Here is a 20,754-nt window from a genome sequence, read left to right on the forward strand (position 1 = left end):
GTATTTCCTGCCAAATTCGATCCAATTGTCGAACGAGGTCATCAACATTCCGTGCCAGATGCAATCGCCTTCCCATCATATCCCAGACATGCTCGATGGGAGAGAGATCTGGTGATTTGGCAGGCCAAGGAAGAGTTTGACAAGCTTGCAGACAGCTCATAGCAACACGTGCCGTATGTGGTTTGGCATTGTAATGCTGAAAAACCAGCCCAGGGAGCTGCAAAAGGAACGGTAACAAAACAGGTCTTAGGATGTCGTCGACTTACAGCTGTGCAGTAAGTGTACCTCTAATAACGACCAAAGGGGTCCGGCTGTCAAAGGAGATGGCACCCCAGAACATAATGCCTTGTTGAGGGCCGGTGTGGCGTGCAATAGTGAAGGCAGGATCTCCCCCTCTGCCCTGTGCGTTTCCTAACACGTCTTCGATGATCATCAGGACACAGTTGGAAGCGGGATTCGTCGCTGAAGACTAAACGTCCCCAGTCGGCATCATTCCAGCCATATCTGTTCAAAACATTCAGGCATACGAAAATTCAAAGCAATCGGATGATTGCTTCTTGATGCGTCGATTTTTTTTGTTACAGAGTGTATTCTTTAATTAATTTAAAAAGTGAGTTCTGCATAAAAATAAACTGTACATTTTAGGACAAAAAGAGTTTTATACTCATTTTTACAAATTAGGCTAGCTTTATTGTATATAATACTTATTTTAATATTCAAGCAAACAATAATATGTGCGAAAACTGTATTTCAATAGGGATTTCTTAGAAAACTTACTCCATTGTAGGAACTTTACTAAAATGTACAAAAACTAAGAGAATTTTTGTTAAACCAGTGGATCAGAAGAAACTGGAAAAATCCAGCAGTCTACTGGGAAATCCATTTTCTTTTATCTTGAATTGATTTATGTAAAGCTGGCAAGTGCCCCATATGCCTCTGGCTCTGCTCGTGAGTTCTCCTCTACGCCACCTGTAGCCCATTTCGATCGCCAATTACGGAACATCCTGTAAAATAATAATTTATCCCCACAGGTAGGATATGGCTCATGTGTTGCTGCCATGTGATCTTCCCTTTTGGCCAGACATCTTACTATCTCTTTTTCAAGTGAAAACATGTAAAGACACGAGGCAATTCGTTCAACTCATGACGCATATTCATCACATCGCATGGTGAGTTATCTCTCTCTCTCTCTGATGTTTGTTTTTGCGCGGAGAGAAACAATAATAAAGAACTTCAGTTTGAGTACGTTCAACTCGAAGCAAAGCTGTACATTTTAAACTAAAAACTGCCAAAAAGTTTATAAATTTTAAAAAGTTATTACACATTATAAAAACCACCCATACGCCACCAAATTATTGCAACGAAGTTTTGGTGCCATTTTCATGAAACTGTTTGCTTAACCATTTTTATAAGATTATCTAAAGATAGACAAACATGATATGAATTAGTTATAAATTATTTGTAAAAAGAACGTTGTTTCGAAAACAGTCATTTTAGAAATATATTTAACATTTTTGCTCTACAACTTGCATCCTTTATTGGAGACGAATTGTTCTGTAATTTTGGAAATAGTCATAAAGAAATTGCAGAATTATATCTTTTTATTTCTGATAAAAAAAAAATTAACCGTGAATCTTTTCATTTATCTCACTAGTTTTTTTGAAATTTAATTGTTTAAAAATTACTTCACCAATTCAGAATTTTGCCATTTAAAATATCTTTTTTTGTGTCGGTGGTAGGCTCCTAATTTTTACAAACACTTTGCTTTAAAAAAAAAAAAAAAAAAAAAAAAAAAAAAAAAAAAAAAAAAAAANAAAAAAAAAAAAAAACGACCACCCTGGATAACTTTTTATCTTTCTAATGTTTGGATCTTTACGTTCTGTGACTTAATCTTAATGGTTCGAGGGCTTAACCTCAAATATGCTAATTGATTACTACAAACGATATTTTAGCTTACGAAATCAGACACAAAAATGTATTTTTTCTAAATAAACATATCTCTTTTTTTATGACTGATTTGGATATTTGACCCCTAAAATATAGCGGGGAGCCGCAATCTGGGAAATATAATCCCCAGAATTGGAGTCAGGAGAGCGTTTCCCAAAGTTTGGAACTCTTAATGTTAATTTTACCTTTTGCGTGTTTCACCATGTGTCGAGAACTTTTTAAGCGAATTGAAAATTTTTTGCATAAAATTCGCTTGTCCAAAGATAATTCTGAGCAAAAAATTTTAGTAAATATGTATTATTTTATTTAATATTAGTCGAAAATAATTTGAACTGTAAGGTACAAATTTTTTTTACCTCACTTCAAAATGCGTAATTTTACATGGAAAAATAAAAAAATTTGAGCAAAATCGGTCGAATAGTTCCTGAGAAATCAAATTTTTAATATAAATTTTTTTTTAATTCAGAGAAAGTAGGTTTTTGTGTCTGATTTCGTAACTTAAAATATCGTCTGCACTTATCAATTCGAGCATGTTCGAGCTCACCCCCCCCCGCCCCATTAAGATTGAGGTCTAGAGCTTGACGATCCAATCATTAGATAAAAAATTCTTTAAGAAAGTCCGATTTTTTCTTCTAATTTTTCTATAAAGAGTAAATGATATAATGCGGGTCTCTAGACATAATAAAATCGTAATCTGTGAAGGAAAAGTCAATTCTGAGGAGGTCAATTAAGTCAATGTAAAAAATTGCAAGTCTCGATTATTATTGAATTGAAGAAAATAAAAAAAATAATTACAATAAATAATAACTATTCAACATATTTTCATTCGCTGCAACAATTTTAAAATTTAGAGACAACTCCATTTCTGTAGATTAAATCCATCATTGACTTCATTAATTGGAGATAACCCACATTATATCATTTTCTTTTACCTCAAGGACATTGGTGTCTATGCATCAATCTAGCTTTTAACCCACAACCTAGATGCATAAAATTCACCTAGTTGTAGGCGTGGTATAGCCGCAACTGTCTCTTGCTCCAAAAATCTCTAAACAAAACAAAAAAATAATAATTTAGTTGAAATTTATCCGTGTTTCAAATGAATTTCCTTTTTTTTAAGTGTTTCTCTAGATCCGGAAGAAGAGGATGTTCCCCAACCAAAATTATTCCAAGAATTGGAACGTTTTTTTAAAGATGAATTCTCAGAAGATGAGAGGTGTCACTTCATGCATCAAACATTGCCTGTCATGGCATCTTCAGCATCCAGACTACCCTACTTGAGACCACAAGATGGATTTTTTTACAGTCTCTGCCAGGAAGGTAATCTGACCCATATAATACTTTCTTAAAAATGACTCTCAATATCAACCCAAGTCCAAACTCTTGATGGTCTCATCAAATCATTTTGATGATTTATGTTGGTTTCATCATTTGATGACTACCATCATCCAACATTTTCCATTGTATGTTCATCGTTTTTGATATGCCAACAAACTTCCTTCATTCCTTGATGGAAAATGCTACTTTAATACTATGATGGCTAATCATCAAGAGAAGTTTGATTTTCATGGACCAACAATCCATGATGGTTCCAATTATACAATTCCATGATGGTTTATTGGGAATGATTGTTGGCTCTCAGGAATATACCAACAAAACAATTTGTCTGTTTTTTTATGTTGGCTCATCATAAATCAGTCCGAATTCCTACATTGGGGTGATGGTTACTTATGTTGTTCACCATCAAAAACTAAAATGATTCATGATGAAATAATTGATGGTTACCATCAAGATTATATTAGTCCATAAATGGAAAACCATCAAAAAGTTTGACTTGGGAACACAGTGAAACCTGGATAGTTCACTACCCTTTTCACAACAAAAACAAGATTCATCTAAAATACATGTCCTGACACACTGACTAATTCATAAGAGCAACTAATGTAGCTAGAAACATGAAATTTGGACAATAGGTTTCGTTAATGACGAAGGCACCCGCTAACGAACTATTTTTTGACATTCCTCCTCTAAGGAAATCAAATAGAACTTGAAAACTTGTTTGAAAAACCACCAGTTTTCGCCATTTTCTTAGATTGTCTTTAGTAATAATTTAAGTAGATTTAAATAATTATTTATACGTTAAGTATGTATTTGGATTCATTTTGTTAGGTAGTCTTTGATAGTTTAAGTAGTGTTGAATAGTTAGCAATATGTTAAAATTTTATTTAGAGTAATTTCGTATTTTTTATAGAAATATAAAAACATAGTTACGAAGTTATTTCTTAGATTTATTTTAGGCCCTCTCTAAAATTGCTATAGAAATTTCAAACACAAGCAGCGCTATGGTGCCGCATACTGCCATGCAAATTATTGGTGACAGAGATTGCCTTTTTCTGGGAATAGTATAGAGATATTGTACATTACTCGAATTATGGCTCAAGAGGTGCGTGAGGAAGTAGTGCAGCGAGTAATGGAGCATTAGAGGATGAGGTTATGATCTGATCTCACGACAGAAATGGATGAAAGTTTGAAATTTCTGCAACCTACTGTCCTAAACTCAGACTTACCGCTGTTAGTGTGATTTAATGGTTGACAGAGAGATTTTAAATTGTTACTGAAATTTAATAAATAGAGAACTTTGACTATGTCATGGACATCTGTTGAAAAAAGTTAAAATTGAAACAAGTTCTTCCGTTGAAACAGTTAATCTACCTGTCCTGTGGGCAGGTAGATTAACTGTTTCCACGGTATCAACCGGAATCACGGTCAACCAATCTAATAGATGGTTGACAGTGTAAAAATAAACGCAGATGACTCTGGGGGTCAATTCGCCGTAAGTCTTCGGGGTTACTACTGCTGACTGATTTTAACAATTAAGCTTGAAGAAAAGTACCATCCAATATCAATGTACTTTTTATGATTTTTTATAATAACCGTCATTGAACAGCTGACCCAATTTAATGAGTTTACGACTACTAATGTTCAACTCCGTAACCTTGTAATTTTGAACCCAATACAGAAGACAAAGGAACTCCTGGATCAAGTATTCGTTGAAGACTTTTTGTTGGAGCTAACCCACGTTTACGTTACATGGAGAGGAAGACCACGAGAGCCTCCCACGGTTAGCCTGACGGCAAGGGGACTCTAACCCATGATCCGTCTACCACTGAGGATATTTCACGTCAGCACTGTAGTCGGTGCAAGCTGGATGCGGAATTCATATCGACTGGGATTCGAGCCCGGTTCGCCTCTTTGGAAGGCGAATGCTCTATCCTCTCAGCCGTCGCGGCTCTATATTATTATGCTTGTAGTGTATTGAATATAAAGCGTCCTTCCAATTTAACTTTTAACGAAACAAACAACAAATGAATTTGGAAGACTCCGCAAGCTTGCTATGATGCTAAACCAAAATAAAACAAGCAGCACTATTTTTTACAAATATAGTCAAATGAGGGAAAACACTCAAATGATGGCAAGCCTTACACTTTAGAGCCGCAGTAGCTCAGGGGATACAGTGTTCGACTTCCAATGAGGTGAACCGGGGTTCGATCCCGGCGATGGCTATTCGATATGAATTGCGCATCCGGTTTGCACCGACCACAGTGCTGACGTGAAATATCCTCAGTGTTAGACGAATCCATGGGTTCCGTCAGGCTAACCGTGAGGGTTCTCGTGGTCTTCCTCTCCATGTAACGCAAATGCGGATCAGTTCCATCAAAAATTCCTCCATGAAGGCAAATTTCTCCCAATCCAGGAGTTCCCTTGCCTTCTGGATTGAGTTCAAAATTACAAGGCTACGGCGTTGAATATTAGTAGTCGTAAACCCAAAATTTAGAGCTGCTATTCAACGACGGTTATAAAATAAAATAAAACTATAGGTGTAGCTCCCATCGAAATAGAAAAACAAAGTATCAGTTATTAGTGTATTTAAGTTCTGGTAAAAAAAAAATATATAATTGGCAATTTCTTTTTTGTTTTTTGTGAGTAGATGGAGAATTTCACTTGGATCGAGAAATGGTGGCGTCCTTATTGGCTAATGCTTTCTTCTCGACATTTCCAAGAAGGAATTCCAAGACACACCCCACCTTACAAGACTTCAATTTTGTTCACTTCTTCCCTCATCTTCACAAGTAAGCAAGGATTGTTTCAAAATATATATTTAAAAACATCGAAATGGATGGTCGACCGAATGCAAACTATAGCAAGCTTTCTAAAACCGAAAGAAATTTAGAGAACTTCCGGTGTATCCCTCCGCTTATCTATCATTTATGGTATAAAAAATTCAAGAAACTTTAACTGATCCTTATTACTCACTTTTCAAATAGAATAAGCGAACGCGCCTCGAGACAAAGCGATTTTCGCACTCTCTTCCCTTTTCTCCTCTCCGTTACCATGGTATCCGCAAGTCTTCTTTTTCCCCACGTCATTTCCGTAGCCATTATAACGGAGAGGCGAAACGTTTGGAGAGTGGGAAAATCGCGCAGCCTTGACACGCCTATTCTACTTAAAAAGATTGTAACTTGAATTCATATCTTTCTTTTGGTAAATTAGAATTGTTGGAATGGTATGTTACTCCGCTGAGTTGATAATAATCCTCTGGCTACAGGTTTATTTTCTTTTACAGATTACATAAGTGACATGCAATTACTGCAAAACTTGCGTTAAAGGCATGCATTTTTCGAAAGCAGGCCTCTTCAAAAAGTCGCGTCGCTTTACGTAGGCGTTGTGTCCGAGTGATGCACTATGTCACATTCCTATGTTTTAGCTAGTTAAATATTTTTCATATGTTTGCTATATGTTTAGTAAAAAGTGTTCGAGTATGTATATGACTATGCATTCTACGTCCACTGCGCCAACAGAATTTGAAAAACAGCACTCGACTCAAAATGCCTTACTTCTCCAGAATTCTCCAGAATTAATCGCCTTATTGCGATCACTGGTCACCCATTGGTCAAGTGCTTTTTCTTTCTGGTTCGACTCCGATAAACGCCACAACATTTCAAATCATAGATTGCAAAAACTGTCTCAATTGATGTTTGTTGTTCGATGATTGATTTTCATATCCTGGCTATGAACGTGTTTCAAGACGTCACAAAACACTTTTCCTTCTTCAGCATTCATATTTATATTAAAATCACCGTCAAGCCAGTAATTATACGTTATAAATAAAAAGAATATTAAAAATACTTTCAATTATTATTATGTAAATACCTTAAAATGCCTGCTAGTGAAAATAAAAAGAAAAACAGCAGTTGTCGCCATAGCAACGCATGCAATGATGGCGCATGCGCACTGTTTGCTATTACTCTTGAAAACAGTAGAAAAGTGTGTGAACGCCATCAAATCCAAACCAAGACCCATTTCGCCAATGGGTAATAAATAAAAGCATTGAAAGGGCATAATTCTGTAATTTTAGACGACTCTCTTGTAAAATAAGAAATATAGTTTATATTGTTAAATAAAATATGTGTTATGAATTTTTAAAAAAATTATAAATATTTGTTTTCAGGCAAAACCACCGGCAGAAATTGAAGGCATTCTTCCGATATTTTGATAAGTTGAACGACAAAAGAGGAGGCCACATCTCTGTCAGAAGAAAGGTCTTATTTGTTTTACTTTCTATTTAAGGTCATTACTTCTGAATATCGTTTAATCGTAATCTTTCTTAAATCAAGAAAAAGTCATGTAAAGGCATAATTGGGAGGTAAATGCAGCGCTGTTATCGCTTGAAATGCTTTAGGAGTTTCAGTTTGAAAAATTTGGTTCAAAAAGTTAATATAAGTTTCTGCAGTTATCGATTTAGATGCAAAAGACCACATATATGATGATCAATTATTAAGGTTAAATATTTTTTTCTTTGAATTATAATAATTAAAACCATTGAAACTGCCGCCTACTGCAATTATTTCAATAGGCTGAGGGCATTTTCACATGTAATCCAAATTGGTTTTGTCTAGGGTTTCTTATTTATTTCACAAATATGACATTGTTTATTAAATTTTAATATCTAAATTAATATTTCCCCAAATTTTGTTTGAATCCCCGGATGACTGAATTTTATATGAGTAATTTCAAGTAATTTATGTCTTAAAGAAAACGGAACAACAATTTTGGTAAAACCCTTTTTTGTTTTATAAAACATTATCAATTTCAATGAAATTTCCAATTAAATTGTCATTTTGTTGGACTTCGCGAATTTCGCCTAATTGCAAAAGATGTGAAAAATGGCTTTCATTATTTATATCAATATTATTACTACACTATCCGGCCAAAAGTACGCGGACACCCAGTGGTACGGATTTTTGGCCGGATAGTGTATTATACTTCGAAACAACATGTCAGTCTCAAAGTTTAAGATGCCTCTTGTGTATTTCATATCATAATCATACTTACTTAAGATCAGCGGAAAGGCCTTCATTTTAAATTGTTTTACATTTGGGAGCCGAATTCATGCTGGATGGTCTGTAATCCTGGTGGATTTATTGTCAAATAAATAATGATGAGATTTGTTGAATGCATCAACAAAAGAAAGTCATTCAGATTCGGCGATAGTGTAATATTTTTTTTCATAGTCTCTTAAAGAACGAGGATGGAATGCACCTGAATGTAAAACACCTGATGTAAGACACCTGAAACATCTGGCTGTTTCAAAATTGCTTCGACCCCACTTTGACATGCGTCAGCAAAAATATGACATTGTAATTTAAGATTAAATATTCTTAAAACATATTTACAAATGAAAGCATTTTTTAAAATTTCGAATGCTTCTTGACATATGGGAGTCCAACACCAGTTTGTATCTGTTTTCAAGACGTTATTTAAAGGTGACCGGTGAGCTTTTAAATGACTTGCAAAAAGGGAAACGTCAGAAATTACAATTGGATCATTTAATAGTTTGAGGGAATAATGTGGATCTCACAGTTAGTAAAGGGAAAACTTTAAAATGTTAATTCATGATGCACACTTGAATCCAAAAATAAAATAAGAAAAAAGGATGCGAATAATAAAGAGTGAGAAAGAGCGTGTATGTATGTATCTATATATAAACCTTCCATAGTTAGCCCGATGACAAAGGGATTCTGACCCATGATCCGTCTACCACTGAGAATATTATACGTCTGGTTGGCGGCTACAGGGAACAGAGGTAACCTTGATTTGTATCCCAGCGATCGCTGGCTGCCGATAGCGACTAAACTACTAGTCAAATCTAGGTTACTTCAATGGGAGATAAGGGCTTTGTCACCATGACTCATTCAGTATATATAAGAACACTTTCATTTCTTTGTTTATAGATAGGGACTGGCCCATCCCTGACTAACTGGTTATGCTGCAATCAGTCTCTGGCACCATTTTCTGTTCGTAAGAACAACGATCAGATTCAAGACCTTCAGGTGAGAAATTTTTTATTCTTTGGCACAGAACAACAAGTGCCTTCAATTACAAACTCCCTCCCTATGGGGAATAGCAGGTGGGTAAAGAAGGGGATGAAACAACAGACAGAATTATTATTATCATTTTTTTTATGTCCTACTTCGAATATCATCCCAAAGGGAGTCTCGTTATTGCGACCGGCACCAGTACCTCCTAGAAAAGAGAAGGCCTCAGCATGGTTACCATAAGCAGGAAATTTGATCCTTAAGTAGTCCAAACGTAATGACATCTTTCGTAATTACCACCACTGCGCTGCTTAGTAGCCTGAAGTTTATGTTCGTTACGTCGTACTACTAAATTGATCCATGCTGAGGCCTTCTTTTTTCTAGGAGTTGCTGCCAGGGCTTAATTTATTTCGACTATTTCAGGCACGACACTCTAAAAAATTCCATGTTTCAGAGATTAATTTCTTCGAACGTAATTTTTCGTTTGCAAAAATTAGACAACCAAACAGGTTTTTTTTATTAAAAAAAAATGAAGCTTCAAAATTAGTTTGTGGAAGGAAACATATTATAAACGGGTACTGCAATCGCATTTGGCAGTATCTGTCGATATAGGCGAAGTTCGCCATCCAGTCACAGCTTGAGATATAAAGAGTGCGGTGTTTTAGATTCTTTATTAATTTCTTTTTCTGACAAAATCAGGCAAATACAATTCTGCAATCAACGATTTCTGAAAGATATTTATATGGTAAGCAGTTATTAGTTTTTAGATTTTTTGAAAACTATCTTTCTTTTTATGCAATTGCAATGCGTAATACAATGCTTTTTATGCAATCAAAGTGAAAAGAAATTTTTAGCGTTATCCAAATTCGCTTTTTATCAATTTAAACTGCAATAAGATAAGATTTCAAAAAATCTAAAAACTGAGAAACGTTAAGTTTTGAATTACTTACTCAATACCACAAATCGCATCATTTTATTTTATTATAGTTTAAAGAAAAATTTATTAAAAGTTCTAAAAATTATCAATCGTTATCGCTCTTAAAGCGACCCCCTTACCTTCCACCTCCTTTGATCTGTATTGTACTGCCTAATAATACTATATCATCAATTATTTGTAGTTTGTTAAGAACAAAAAAATATCGAGGAGCCTGGAATGGCGAGGGTTAAGGCCTTTCGAACGTGTTCCATTAAGTCTGTTTTTTGAGGGCTTCTTCGTAATATGAAATTATGCTTCTTTTTTTTTTTTTGCGAATAATATGCTATTTTCATAACTGCTGTGAGTTTGCAACTGATACTCATTACTTTTAGTTTTAAGTTTAGCCTATCTAAAACCAGCTCTGTCTACGCTTATTTGAAAATGGCGCAAAACGTCGCCACAGTTCTGTGAAATTGAAAAGCGTTTACGGTCTAATTTTTTAATATTTATATATGTTTACTCCAATGCTGCATTACTTGGGTTGATAAAAATGAGAAAAAACTGAGAATAAGGTAGTGATTTTGAAAATTTTCATGCAGGTGGAAAATTGTCGCCAAATTGGCGATTTCTAAAAAAGTTTAATAGCTTTCAAAATATATAAGTTATCTGTTTGTTCTAAAGCCTAGATAATTCTTCACTGCAAGATTACATATTTAATTTAAAATCTTCGCATTGCTTTAAGTGTAAGGCACTTAAACTATGGCTTTTTTATTTTCCTTGGTGACAGAGCTTCGAAAATCAGCCATGAAAATTAATAGCTTTTATTTATTTTTAAGGAGCTATTAGGTCAGTCAAATTAATAACTGCGTCTTGTATCTAATTATTTTTATTTACCACCATTAAATACTTTTTCTTATCCTTTAAGGCTGTTTTCCAATTTAACTCTTGTTAAAATAAATAAATCAAAATGCTCCAGTTTTTAGACTTTAAAAATAAAAATAAACTTAAATTTACTTTATTATTTAGCTAAAACAATTGACTGGAGTTAATAAATAATTTAAATATTAGCTTTAATAAATTCCTAATTTTTATGAGATTTTTGACTTAGATTAAATCGATGTCTTTTTATTATACCAGTAAAAACACTGCATTGTGAGAAAATATTAAAATAAAAAATATGCTAGGAAGGTGGATTGTTTTCATACTGAATTTTGCATCATTTTAGTATAGAGGGCGCTGACTAAATATGGACAAAACAATAATAACAATTACAAAGGTTATATAAAAAAAGGTAAAGGTTATGTAAAAAAAATTATCCTAACTTTTTTCCCTATTTAAATGCTTTGGTTTTTGAGCGAATCATATTCCAAAGAAGTAGAAAATATAATTTTATTTTAAAGATTCACAGTTTGTTTCAAATGAAGCTACTAAAATTTTATTCAGCAAACCTGATTGCTAAAATTTAAATTTAAATTAATTTTATTTCGACTAGTTTTCGTAAATATTTTTAGATATTTGAGAATACTAAAAATTTTGAATTTACACGAATAGAATTTTTAAACGTTGTTATTACAAAAATAAACTTTTTTTATGTTCTCTAAAACTCTAAAGTTATACAATTATCTGTGAAAATTTGATTGCATCTAGTTTTGAAACATCTAAAATTATTATGTTATACAATTACCTGTGAAAGTTTGATTGCATCTATTTAAACATGACTATAGAGTTATAGTTTGAGTTTAGTTTGACTATAAAGTATTATTATTTAATAAAAATCAAGTTTCAAAAATAAATTAGAAAAATTCGTGTGCTTCTGTGATACTACGTTGAAACTAAAAACAGTATTAAAAACAATATGTTAACACTTTTATCATACTTATGTGTGTTTGTTTAATACAGAGGGTCAAGCATAGATTGATCAAACTCAATTATTTTGTAGATAATTATGCAAAACTGTTATTTAGTATAAGTAACACATTTAAATACTAAAACATACTTTTTTAAAAACTTGTTTAGGTATGCAGAACATCTTCTATGATTGGAGGCGATGTCATAAAAACATCGACTTCAGAGGTACAAATCTTTCTTTATTTGGTTATAATTTCTTATCAATTTTATAATGGTCAATTACTTCACAGACTGATCATTTCGCCGACTTGATCACTTAGCTGATACGGTCACTTTGACTCTACGATCTTTTCGCCGATACGTTTTTGCCATCTGCTGAATCCTTTTCATCGCCACCATCATTTCGCTGACAACATCGTTGACATCGTCAACGCGATCTTTTTAGATTCCATCACGTCACCTACACAATAATTTCGTCAACATATAAATTTTCTTGCCTCGTGTCAAAAAATGCTTTTTGCTTTAATAATTAGGTTACGTTAATCGCAATAAATTACTATTTATTTTTCATTATTGCTTAGAAAAATATTCATTAATTACATAGAGTATTTTTTCAAGCTATATATTTCGGCATCACCTAAATTAAGTTCTATGCAACTTAAACTGCGCAAGATTTAACAGGATATTATAACCTATATATGATACCTTTGGGAATGGAAAACTAATCATTAAGTTAAACAAATAATCCCAAAAAACTAAAGTGTCAATTTGATTAAAAATTTAATTTGCTTCGAAAGTATGCAAATGGAAAATAACAACAAAAAAATTCGCCTTTCAAACACATACAAATGACCGTCTTAAAAATGGGAGTGATCAGTGTGCTGGTGGGTGACCACTTGGATCAATCTGCGTAGGGATCGAGGGTGTGCGGTATTGGTTCTCGTTAAACTGTTCTACCGTAAAGTGCTCGGCTTCGCGTACAAGTCGTCAGGCTACCAAAGAGGGGCTGCCATCCCCTCTGCGGAGGATCAAAATTGTGATGGCATGTCTTCGGATCATCCTCAGGAATGTTTCCCAGATCGTCGCCAGTAGCCCGTTGTGTAGCTCAAGTTCGACGTAAATGAACAAATCAAATAAAAATTAGAACTAACCTTTGTCGACAGTCATTTCCAATTCGTATATTTTTGAAGCGAATCCAGTAATCATTCAATGATTTTGCATTTTTCCCTCCGGTGTCACACGAAGTTGAAATTTATTCCAAGCAGAATTTTACTTAGGGAATTTATTTCACTTCCAAATCAGACCGACAGTTCAGCCGGAGTGGTGGATAGAGTATTTGCCAACCACGACTTGACCAGAGTTTGTTCCCGGTGACTTCAAAGCCAGAAAAAGTCCACAAATTGTTCGGAAGCTTGATGCGGAGGCCGGGCGATCACTTACCACTGCTTGCCTACCGATCTAAATTCAGATTGTGTAATACACGTGTGCGTCAGTATTGTTTTCGGATAATCATTGAGGATAAAACCTAGACGACGTTGACAACCAAAAGTGCTACCTTACAGAACGATTAAAAAGTATTTACATTAATGAAAATGTGTGAATCAAGTTTACAATGAAATATTCTTATTTTATAGGAGTCGGAGCTTTTCTTCAAATTTCCTGAATTGATAGTCATACTCTGTTTTGTGGAAAGCTTATCGGAGTCTGAAGTTCTTATTGTTAAAGGTATTGCTCAGGTATTGGTTTTATTTGATACATTAGAGTGTTGTTCAAATTCAAGCATCACATGTAAACAACCTTATTTTTACAACCACGAACATCAAAATTGCTCTGGGGTAAAAAGCAGGATTATCTAAAACCATTTTGCTCGTCGGTAAAAACTTTGCATGGTATTTATTAAAAAGGAACAAAGCGAAATACTTAAGCATTTTGGTAAGAAACAGAATATTTTTTACAGGCCCTCAGCAAAGGTACCTCAAGCCTTGTCCTGAATATCATAGAATAACTTGGACAACTTCAGCGTCTCCGGAAAAATTGCTTCTTGCAGTGGATTCCCGCCCATGTGAACCTAGAGTTCAATGAAATAGCTGATNCCAATTTGTATATTTTTGAATATATCAGCTTCAAATTCTACAAATAGAAAGTAACCAAAAAAAATGCACACATTTCAAACACGTACAAATGACCGTCTTAAAAATGGGAGCTAACCTTTGTCGACAGTCATTTCCAATTTGTATAGTTTTGAATCGAATCCAGTAATCATTCAATGATTTTACATTTTTTCCCTCTGGTGTCACACGAAGTTGAAATTTATTCCTATCAGAATTTTATTTAGGGAATTTATTTCATTTTTAAATCAAACCGACCGTTCAGCCGGAGTGGTGGGTAGAGTATTTGCCAACCACGACTTGACCAGAGTTTGGTTCCTTGCTCTAAAAGTTTAAATTGCAATTCTTCTAACGTGTCTAAATAGTTTGAAATCTGTTGTAATGTTCCCGGTGATTTCAAAGTCCACGAATGGTTCGGAAGCTTGGTGCGGAGGCCGGGCGATCACTTACCACTACTTGCCTACCGATCCAAATTCAGATTGTATTATACACGTATGCGTCAGTATTGTTTTCGGATAATCATTGGGGATGAAACCTAGATCGACGTTGACGGAACCTTACAGAACGATTAAAAAGTAGTTATATTAATGAAAATGTGTGAATCAAGTTTGCAATGAAATATTCTTACTTTATAGGAGTCGGAGCTTTTCTTCAAATTTCCTGAATTGATAGTCATACTTTGTTTTGTGGAAAGCCTATCGGAGTCTGAAGTTCTTATTGTTAAAGGTATTGCTCAGGTATTGGTTTCATTTGATACATTAAAGTGTTGTTCAAATTCAAGCATCACATGTAAACAGCTTTATTTTTACAACAACGAACATCAAAATTGCTCAGGGGTAACAAGCAGGATTATCTAAAACCATTTTGCTCGTCGGTAAGAACTTTGCAGGGTATTTGTAAGTGAAATATTAAAGCAATTCGGTAAGAAACAGAATATTTTTACAAATATGAGAAAACTATGTTAACACAATAGTATTCCAAAGCGGGGTTTAAACGTACGAGGATGGTAAATCAAGTAATGGCGACATACCTGAAAAACATTGTTTTAATAAACGTACAAACAAAATTGTTATACATTCGTACAGTAATAAAATCCTTTTGCTAGTAAGCGTCGTTTGCAAATTGATACCAGCCTGGATCACAAATTTGATAAACTGAACCCAGCTTCAACAGGATAATTCAGTAGCTAATATCAAAGTTCATTGTTATCCTGTATGACCCACGTGATTTCCCGAAACATTGTTGCCAGCACAAAAGTCCCTCGTAAATTATAGAATAGTTGGCGTATGTACAACGCAACTTTTGGCATTCACTGAATCAGGAATCGTTTTTAAATTCTAAAATCTCTATTTCAGGATAATTTGGAGACACCTGACCTCAGCTTCTGCTTTACAGACTTTGTGCCCATTCATCGGTTAGAGGAACAAGTTTTGCTCAAGGAATTAAACAAGGCCACTGCAGCCTTCAGCGATGACCTCGATTTCTTCTCCGGAACCTCGAGAAGATCATCCCAAGAGCTTTCCAGAAGCTTCTCCCGCTCTGAGAGATCTTCTTCGTCCGTAAATCTTTCCAAAAGATCTTCTCAGGATGTTTCAGGAAGTGTGTCCAGTAAGAGACTGTCGCAGGAGGGTAGCAGAAGGTCTTCCCAAGACTCGATGGGGAATCTTTCCAGGCGGTCTTCCCACGAATCTTTTTCGAATTCCAGTAGAAGGCACGATGTTTCGAGAAGATCTTCTCACCAGGAAGTTCCAGCGAGTTGTAGTCATGCTGAAATCTACCATCCTGCATCGAAAGAGGAAGATAAGTCTAAAATACATTTAAGGAAGCGATCACTGGTATGACTATTTAATTTATATAAAATTTAACGTTTTTTTTATATAATACAATATGAGGATTTCCAGGACTGCCGAATAACTTTTTATCTAATGACCGGATTTCCATGTGCTCTATCTTAATGGTTTGTAGGGATGACTTCAAACATGCTAAGTGCAGACGAAATTTTAAATTACGAAAACAGACACAAAAATGTACTTTCTCTGAATAAGCATTTTTGTTCTATGGATCTGGATTTATGATCTTCAAAATATTAGGGGGGATAGAGGTAACCACAACCTAGGAAACCAATAGTTTCGTCAGGAGAGCGATCTAAAGTTCGAACCCCTTATTGTAAATTTTACTTTTTGTGTATTTCGCCATATCTCGAAGATTCTTAAGCAATCTGAAACAATTTTGCATACTATTATAAAATTCGTTTATCCAGGGATAATACCATTCAAAAGAATGATATGTAATAATTATTTGTTATTTTATTTAATAATAATCAGAAAAAATTTTTTATAGTATTAAGGTATACAAACTTTACATCACTTTCACTTCACATCAAAGATCAATACGAAATTTGAACGAAATCTTTTAAATTGTTCTTGTGACATCAAATTTCAATTTTTTTTCAACGACCTCGAACCATTAAGATTGAGCTATTCAGGTTGTCTCATTTTTTCGCACTGCACTTGTATATAAAAGTTTCAAACACAACTCCTCGTTCGGAATGGGTGATGATATCCATGATTTAGCTATTTTTTTCGGTTTTAAACTATGAGTATTATACTACTCCTGCTCTTCGAACGATCCTTTTGAAAAACTTATGATTAAGAAACTGAAAACTAGTTAAAACTGAACATGGTTAACGGATTTCGTTAACGATTGCAAAATTAATATTTAGGTGAGGAAAAAATGCCTTCGAAATCAGACAAACTACTGTGGCGGTAGGCGAGAGTTTGTAAGAACGATTCTTCGATTTAGTCTCAACTGGTACATCAAGCACCTTCAACAATAGATCTCCGAATTGTCAGATTTTGATAGCATTTTTGTTTTTTCATCGGCCACTTGCGACCACAACTTTTATGTTAATATGAAGACAAGTGCTGGCAAAAATCTGGAAAGTTGCGACTTTTAATTGGCTTTTGTAATAACGAGGCTCCAAATAACATAATCGTAAACCAGTGGTCTGAAAAACTGCATTATTTTCGTACGACAACTACAACTAATTTGTTACAAATATAGTTAACTACTACTTTTTTTAAAATGTAGTTACTACAAACTACTTTGGAATTGCAGTAACTACTTCGCTACTTTAAGGAGGCAAACTTACATTTAACGTAAGCGAATAATTAAGACCATTAACTATCATGTTAGCTTTGATAAAACGTGAAGCTGAGCAGTGCTTTAAAAGTAATAGACGTTTAACAAAAAAAAATTCTATTATAATCTTTTAAATTTAATCTTAATGTACTTTTATCTTTAAATAAATTTTTATTAAATATATTTTTAGGAAACAAAAAAGTGGTCCAGTAGTAAAAGTAGCAGTCAAAGCTCGGGACGGTAATTTAAATTTTTTTTTCTTCATTCCTTTATAACCTCTTAATTACCCTTTGAAAAAATTATAAGTATTACTTCAGAAATTTTATCCAATCGATAAGAACTTAAAAATAATAAGTCAAAATGAAAGCAACAGCTAAAACCAAATTTGTCTTGTGTAAACAATTTAAATAAAAAGTTAAAAACTAAAAGCAAGCGAAACGAAATTTTAAAGATAGGTGTGTTAGCAAAAACAGCACTTCATCAAATCTTATCTCAATTGATCAAATCTTATGAATCAATCTTACATCAATTGATCAAATTGAAATTGATCAAATCTTACCTCAAAATTTGGTCCTCTGATGAAGAGCTGTACTTGCAAACACACATATCTTTAAAATTTCGTTTCGCTTGCTTTTGGTTTCTAACTTTTTATTTAAACTGAAATCTTTTTTATTATTTGTCAGAAAAAATTTTCTGATGATAACAAAAGCGACAATATACCAGTACATTAATTCCAAAATATTGATTACTTTTATTGTTACTTTCTTCCTATCTCTTAATCTTTAAAAAAATCTTTTAAAAATTAATAGGCATATCCTAGCGATGGTAGAAGAATTCTTGCAATTTGAATACCGCTATCCCTAGCGATGGAAGTAGAAGAATTCTTGCAATTTGAATACCGCTATCCCTAGCGATGGAAGTAGAATTATTGCAATTTGAATACCGCTATCCCTAGCGATGGAAGTAGAAGAATTCTTGCCATACTCAATGATTTGAAAAAATGTATCCCCTTTTCAGAGTATGTGGTCTTTTTATGCAAAATTTATAACCAACCAAAATTCCGACCACTTTCTGACTGACTAGAGTGTCCACACTTCCACTGGAACTCTGTGTCAATGACATTGCAAGTTACAGTCGTTTTCTGATCACTATAAACAGAATCTATCGACAAGTGGAATATAAAGTCGATCAAAATTTTTATGAGCTAGAGTGCTCTAACTTCAACTGGAATTCTGTGTTTAGCGCCAATACAAGTTACAACTGTTTTAAAAAAAGTGCGAGCAAAAATAATGGTAGTTGCATGACAAATCGAAATATTGGACACTTTCCGACATCACAAGCAGACGAAAAAACTGAAATAATCATGAAAAAATATGAAACTAAAATAACTACTAACTAATAAAAATATTGAATAACTGAAGTTCGATTCAGTCCTGACTCAGAAAAGGGAACTCAAATCGATAAAAGTAGATTTGAAAAATAAAAAATCGATTTTAAAAAAAAAGATTACTTTTTTTTTTTGAGAGAGAAGAGGGGTGATTATTTTTAGAACTCTGAAAGCCAGTGTGGGGATAGTATATATCGAACATGTCAACCGTCAACTTTGAAAAGATACCCCGTCGTAAAATTGAGTTAACATGTCTTATATCAGGGAGCAATACTAAATTTGAAAATCACTGAGGGCGCATATTTTACAGATAATCAACAGGTATAAATAGGCATTAAAAAAAACAAATTTTTTATAACTTTATTTTGTTGATGTCATACATAATGATACATATAATTCAGTGTGAAACTTGGGTGTCCATATTTTCAGCTAATTTCTCATAATTGGGGATATATTTAGAGTTCCCGGTCCTTAAACAATTATCTAAATGTGAGTCATTAAGCTTTGTTCGGTATTTTGATTTCAAATATTTCATATTTGAGAACAAAGACTCGCAATTGTATGTTGTTGCACAATATGAATACATTTTTAGCGCACATNATAATACAGGGTGTTCCAAAATTATCTTTACATCACCTGGCTTGAAATTGATTACAGACTGGAAGTGCTTAGGGCCACCAATGGTGCGCATGTTGAAGTGTACTAAACAAAACTTTATTAGTTGCAGTAATACATGCAAAAGACAGAATATAAATATCTTGTTTATTTTCAAAGTTATGGATTTTTGAAGTTGTAAAGAGAATTTTGGAACACCCTGTATATATCGACCATATCAACCGTCAACTTTGAAAAGATACACCGTCATAAAATTGAGTTAACATGTCTTATATACTAGTGAATTAGAATTATATTTTCGTAGTGGTAGACACACTACAGTACTCCCCCACCAGAATTATATCTGTGATAGAATTCAATGAATGGATACCACTAGTTGATTCATTGCTGTTTTGTGAAATGCCGGGAGAGCTATATTAAGATCACCGTACTTTTAAGTGCTGATCTTGAGAGCTGAAATAAGTTCACGGTTGTGGTCGTTCCTGTGTTGCCTTTAACAGTCGAGTGTATACGTTGTGTGTGATTGAGACTGAGTAGCAACAGCGCAAGGAGGTGGACCATGTCGCAGTCACAAGTCAACTAATCAATGTGGACAACCCATCGAAGTAGGCGTGTTCAAATCGAAGTGGGAGTTTCCCTCAAGGTAGGCGTATTCGCATCACGTCCGGGTCAGCAATGGGGGGGTAGTATATATCGACCATGTCAACCTTCATCTATGAAAAAATACCTCATCATAGAATGGAGTTAACATGTCTTATATACTAGTCAATTGGAATTGTATTTTCGTAGTGGTAGACACACTACTCATTGTGGTGACTACTTCGACCAGCTAATGTAGGCACCGAGAATGCGCGGTACTGGTCCCCGTTAAACTGTTCTACCGTAAATTGCTTGGATTCGAGCTCAAGTCGTCGGACTACGAAAGCGGGAGAGCCTGCAAAGGATGATGGCATGCATGTCTTCGAATCAACCTCTGGGATGCGTGTTTGGATCGATTTCATCTCCATCGCTGTTAGAATTAACCATTTCCTAATAATAATTTTTAGCAAAACGTCACTGCACTATGTAGAGGTACCAAATTATGTTATAATTAATAAATTTTTAAAAATTGTGAGAATAAATGTAAGGATTGCATTTCAGATCCATGAAAACTGCCCTCCGGGATGATGAGTCCTACTACACTGCTGATGATGACAGCGAAGACGGTGAGAACATTTCATGACGTCATTAACATTTATTTATTCTATTTTATTTTTTATTTCAGAAGAATTAAATAATAAACTTGCTATTTCTATCTTCCAAATTTATGGCGCCTGCAAAAGAAATAAAAAGAAATAATAATAATAAAAAAATGACTATACACTTGTGGTTGCATTTTTCTTGTGGTGTAACTACCACTATAAATATTAAATACCA

General features: G+C 34.1%; 1 protein-coding gene across 3 annotated transcripts in view; it reads left to right on the forward strand.

Moving 5' to 3' along the window:
• The window catches only part of LOC107442803 (serine-rich adhesin for platelets), a 42,385-nt gene that overhangs the window by 7,055 nt on the left and 14,576 nt on the right, over positions 1–20,754 (forward strand). For 2 of the 3 annotated variants that reach the window (XM_043046242.2, XM_043046244.2), the window contains exons 2-11: positions 1,032–1,169; positions 3,068–3,267; positions 5,936–6,077; positions 7,457–7,547; positions 9,240–9,338; positions 12,256–12,312; positions 14,831–14,932; positions 15,551–16,030; positions 17,527–17,576; positions 20,479–20,543. In XM_043046242.2, coding sequence (XP_042902176.1) covers positions 1,039–1,169; positions 3,068–3,267; positions 5,936–6,077; positions 7,457–7,547; positions 9,240–9,338; positions 12,256–12,312; positions 14,831–14,932; positions 15,551–16,030; positions 17,527–17,576; positions 20,479–20,543 — 1,417 coding nt within the window. In that variant the 5' untranslated portion in view covers positions 1,032–1,038. Of the gene's footprint in view, positions 1–1,031; positions 1,170–3,067; positions 3,268–5,935; positions 6,078–7,456; positions 7,548–9,239; positions 9,339–12,255; positions 12,313–13,721; positions 13,824–14,830; positions 14,933–15,550; positions 16,031–17,526; positions 17,577–20,478; positions 20,544–20,754 lie in introns of all 3 variants that reach the window. The other variant, XM_043046243.2, reaches the window with a different exon arrangement.

The sequence above is a fragment of the Parasteatoda tepidariorum genome, chromosome 2 (genome assembly GCF_043381705.1).
Source record: "Parasteatoda tepidariorum isolate YZ-2023 chromosome 2, CAS_Ptep_4.0, whole genome shotgun sequence".
NCBI classification, from domain to species: Eukaryota; Metazoa; Arthropoda; class Arachnida; order Araneae; family Theridiidae; genus Parasteatoda; species Parasteatoda tepidariorum.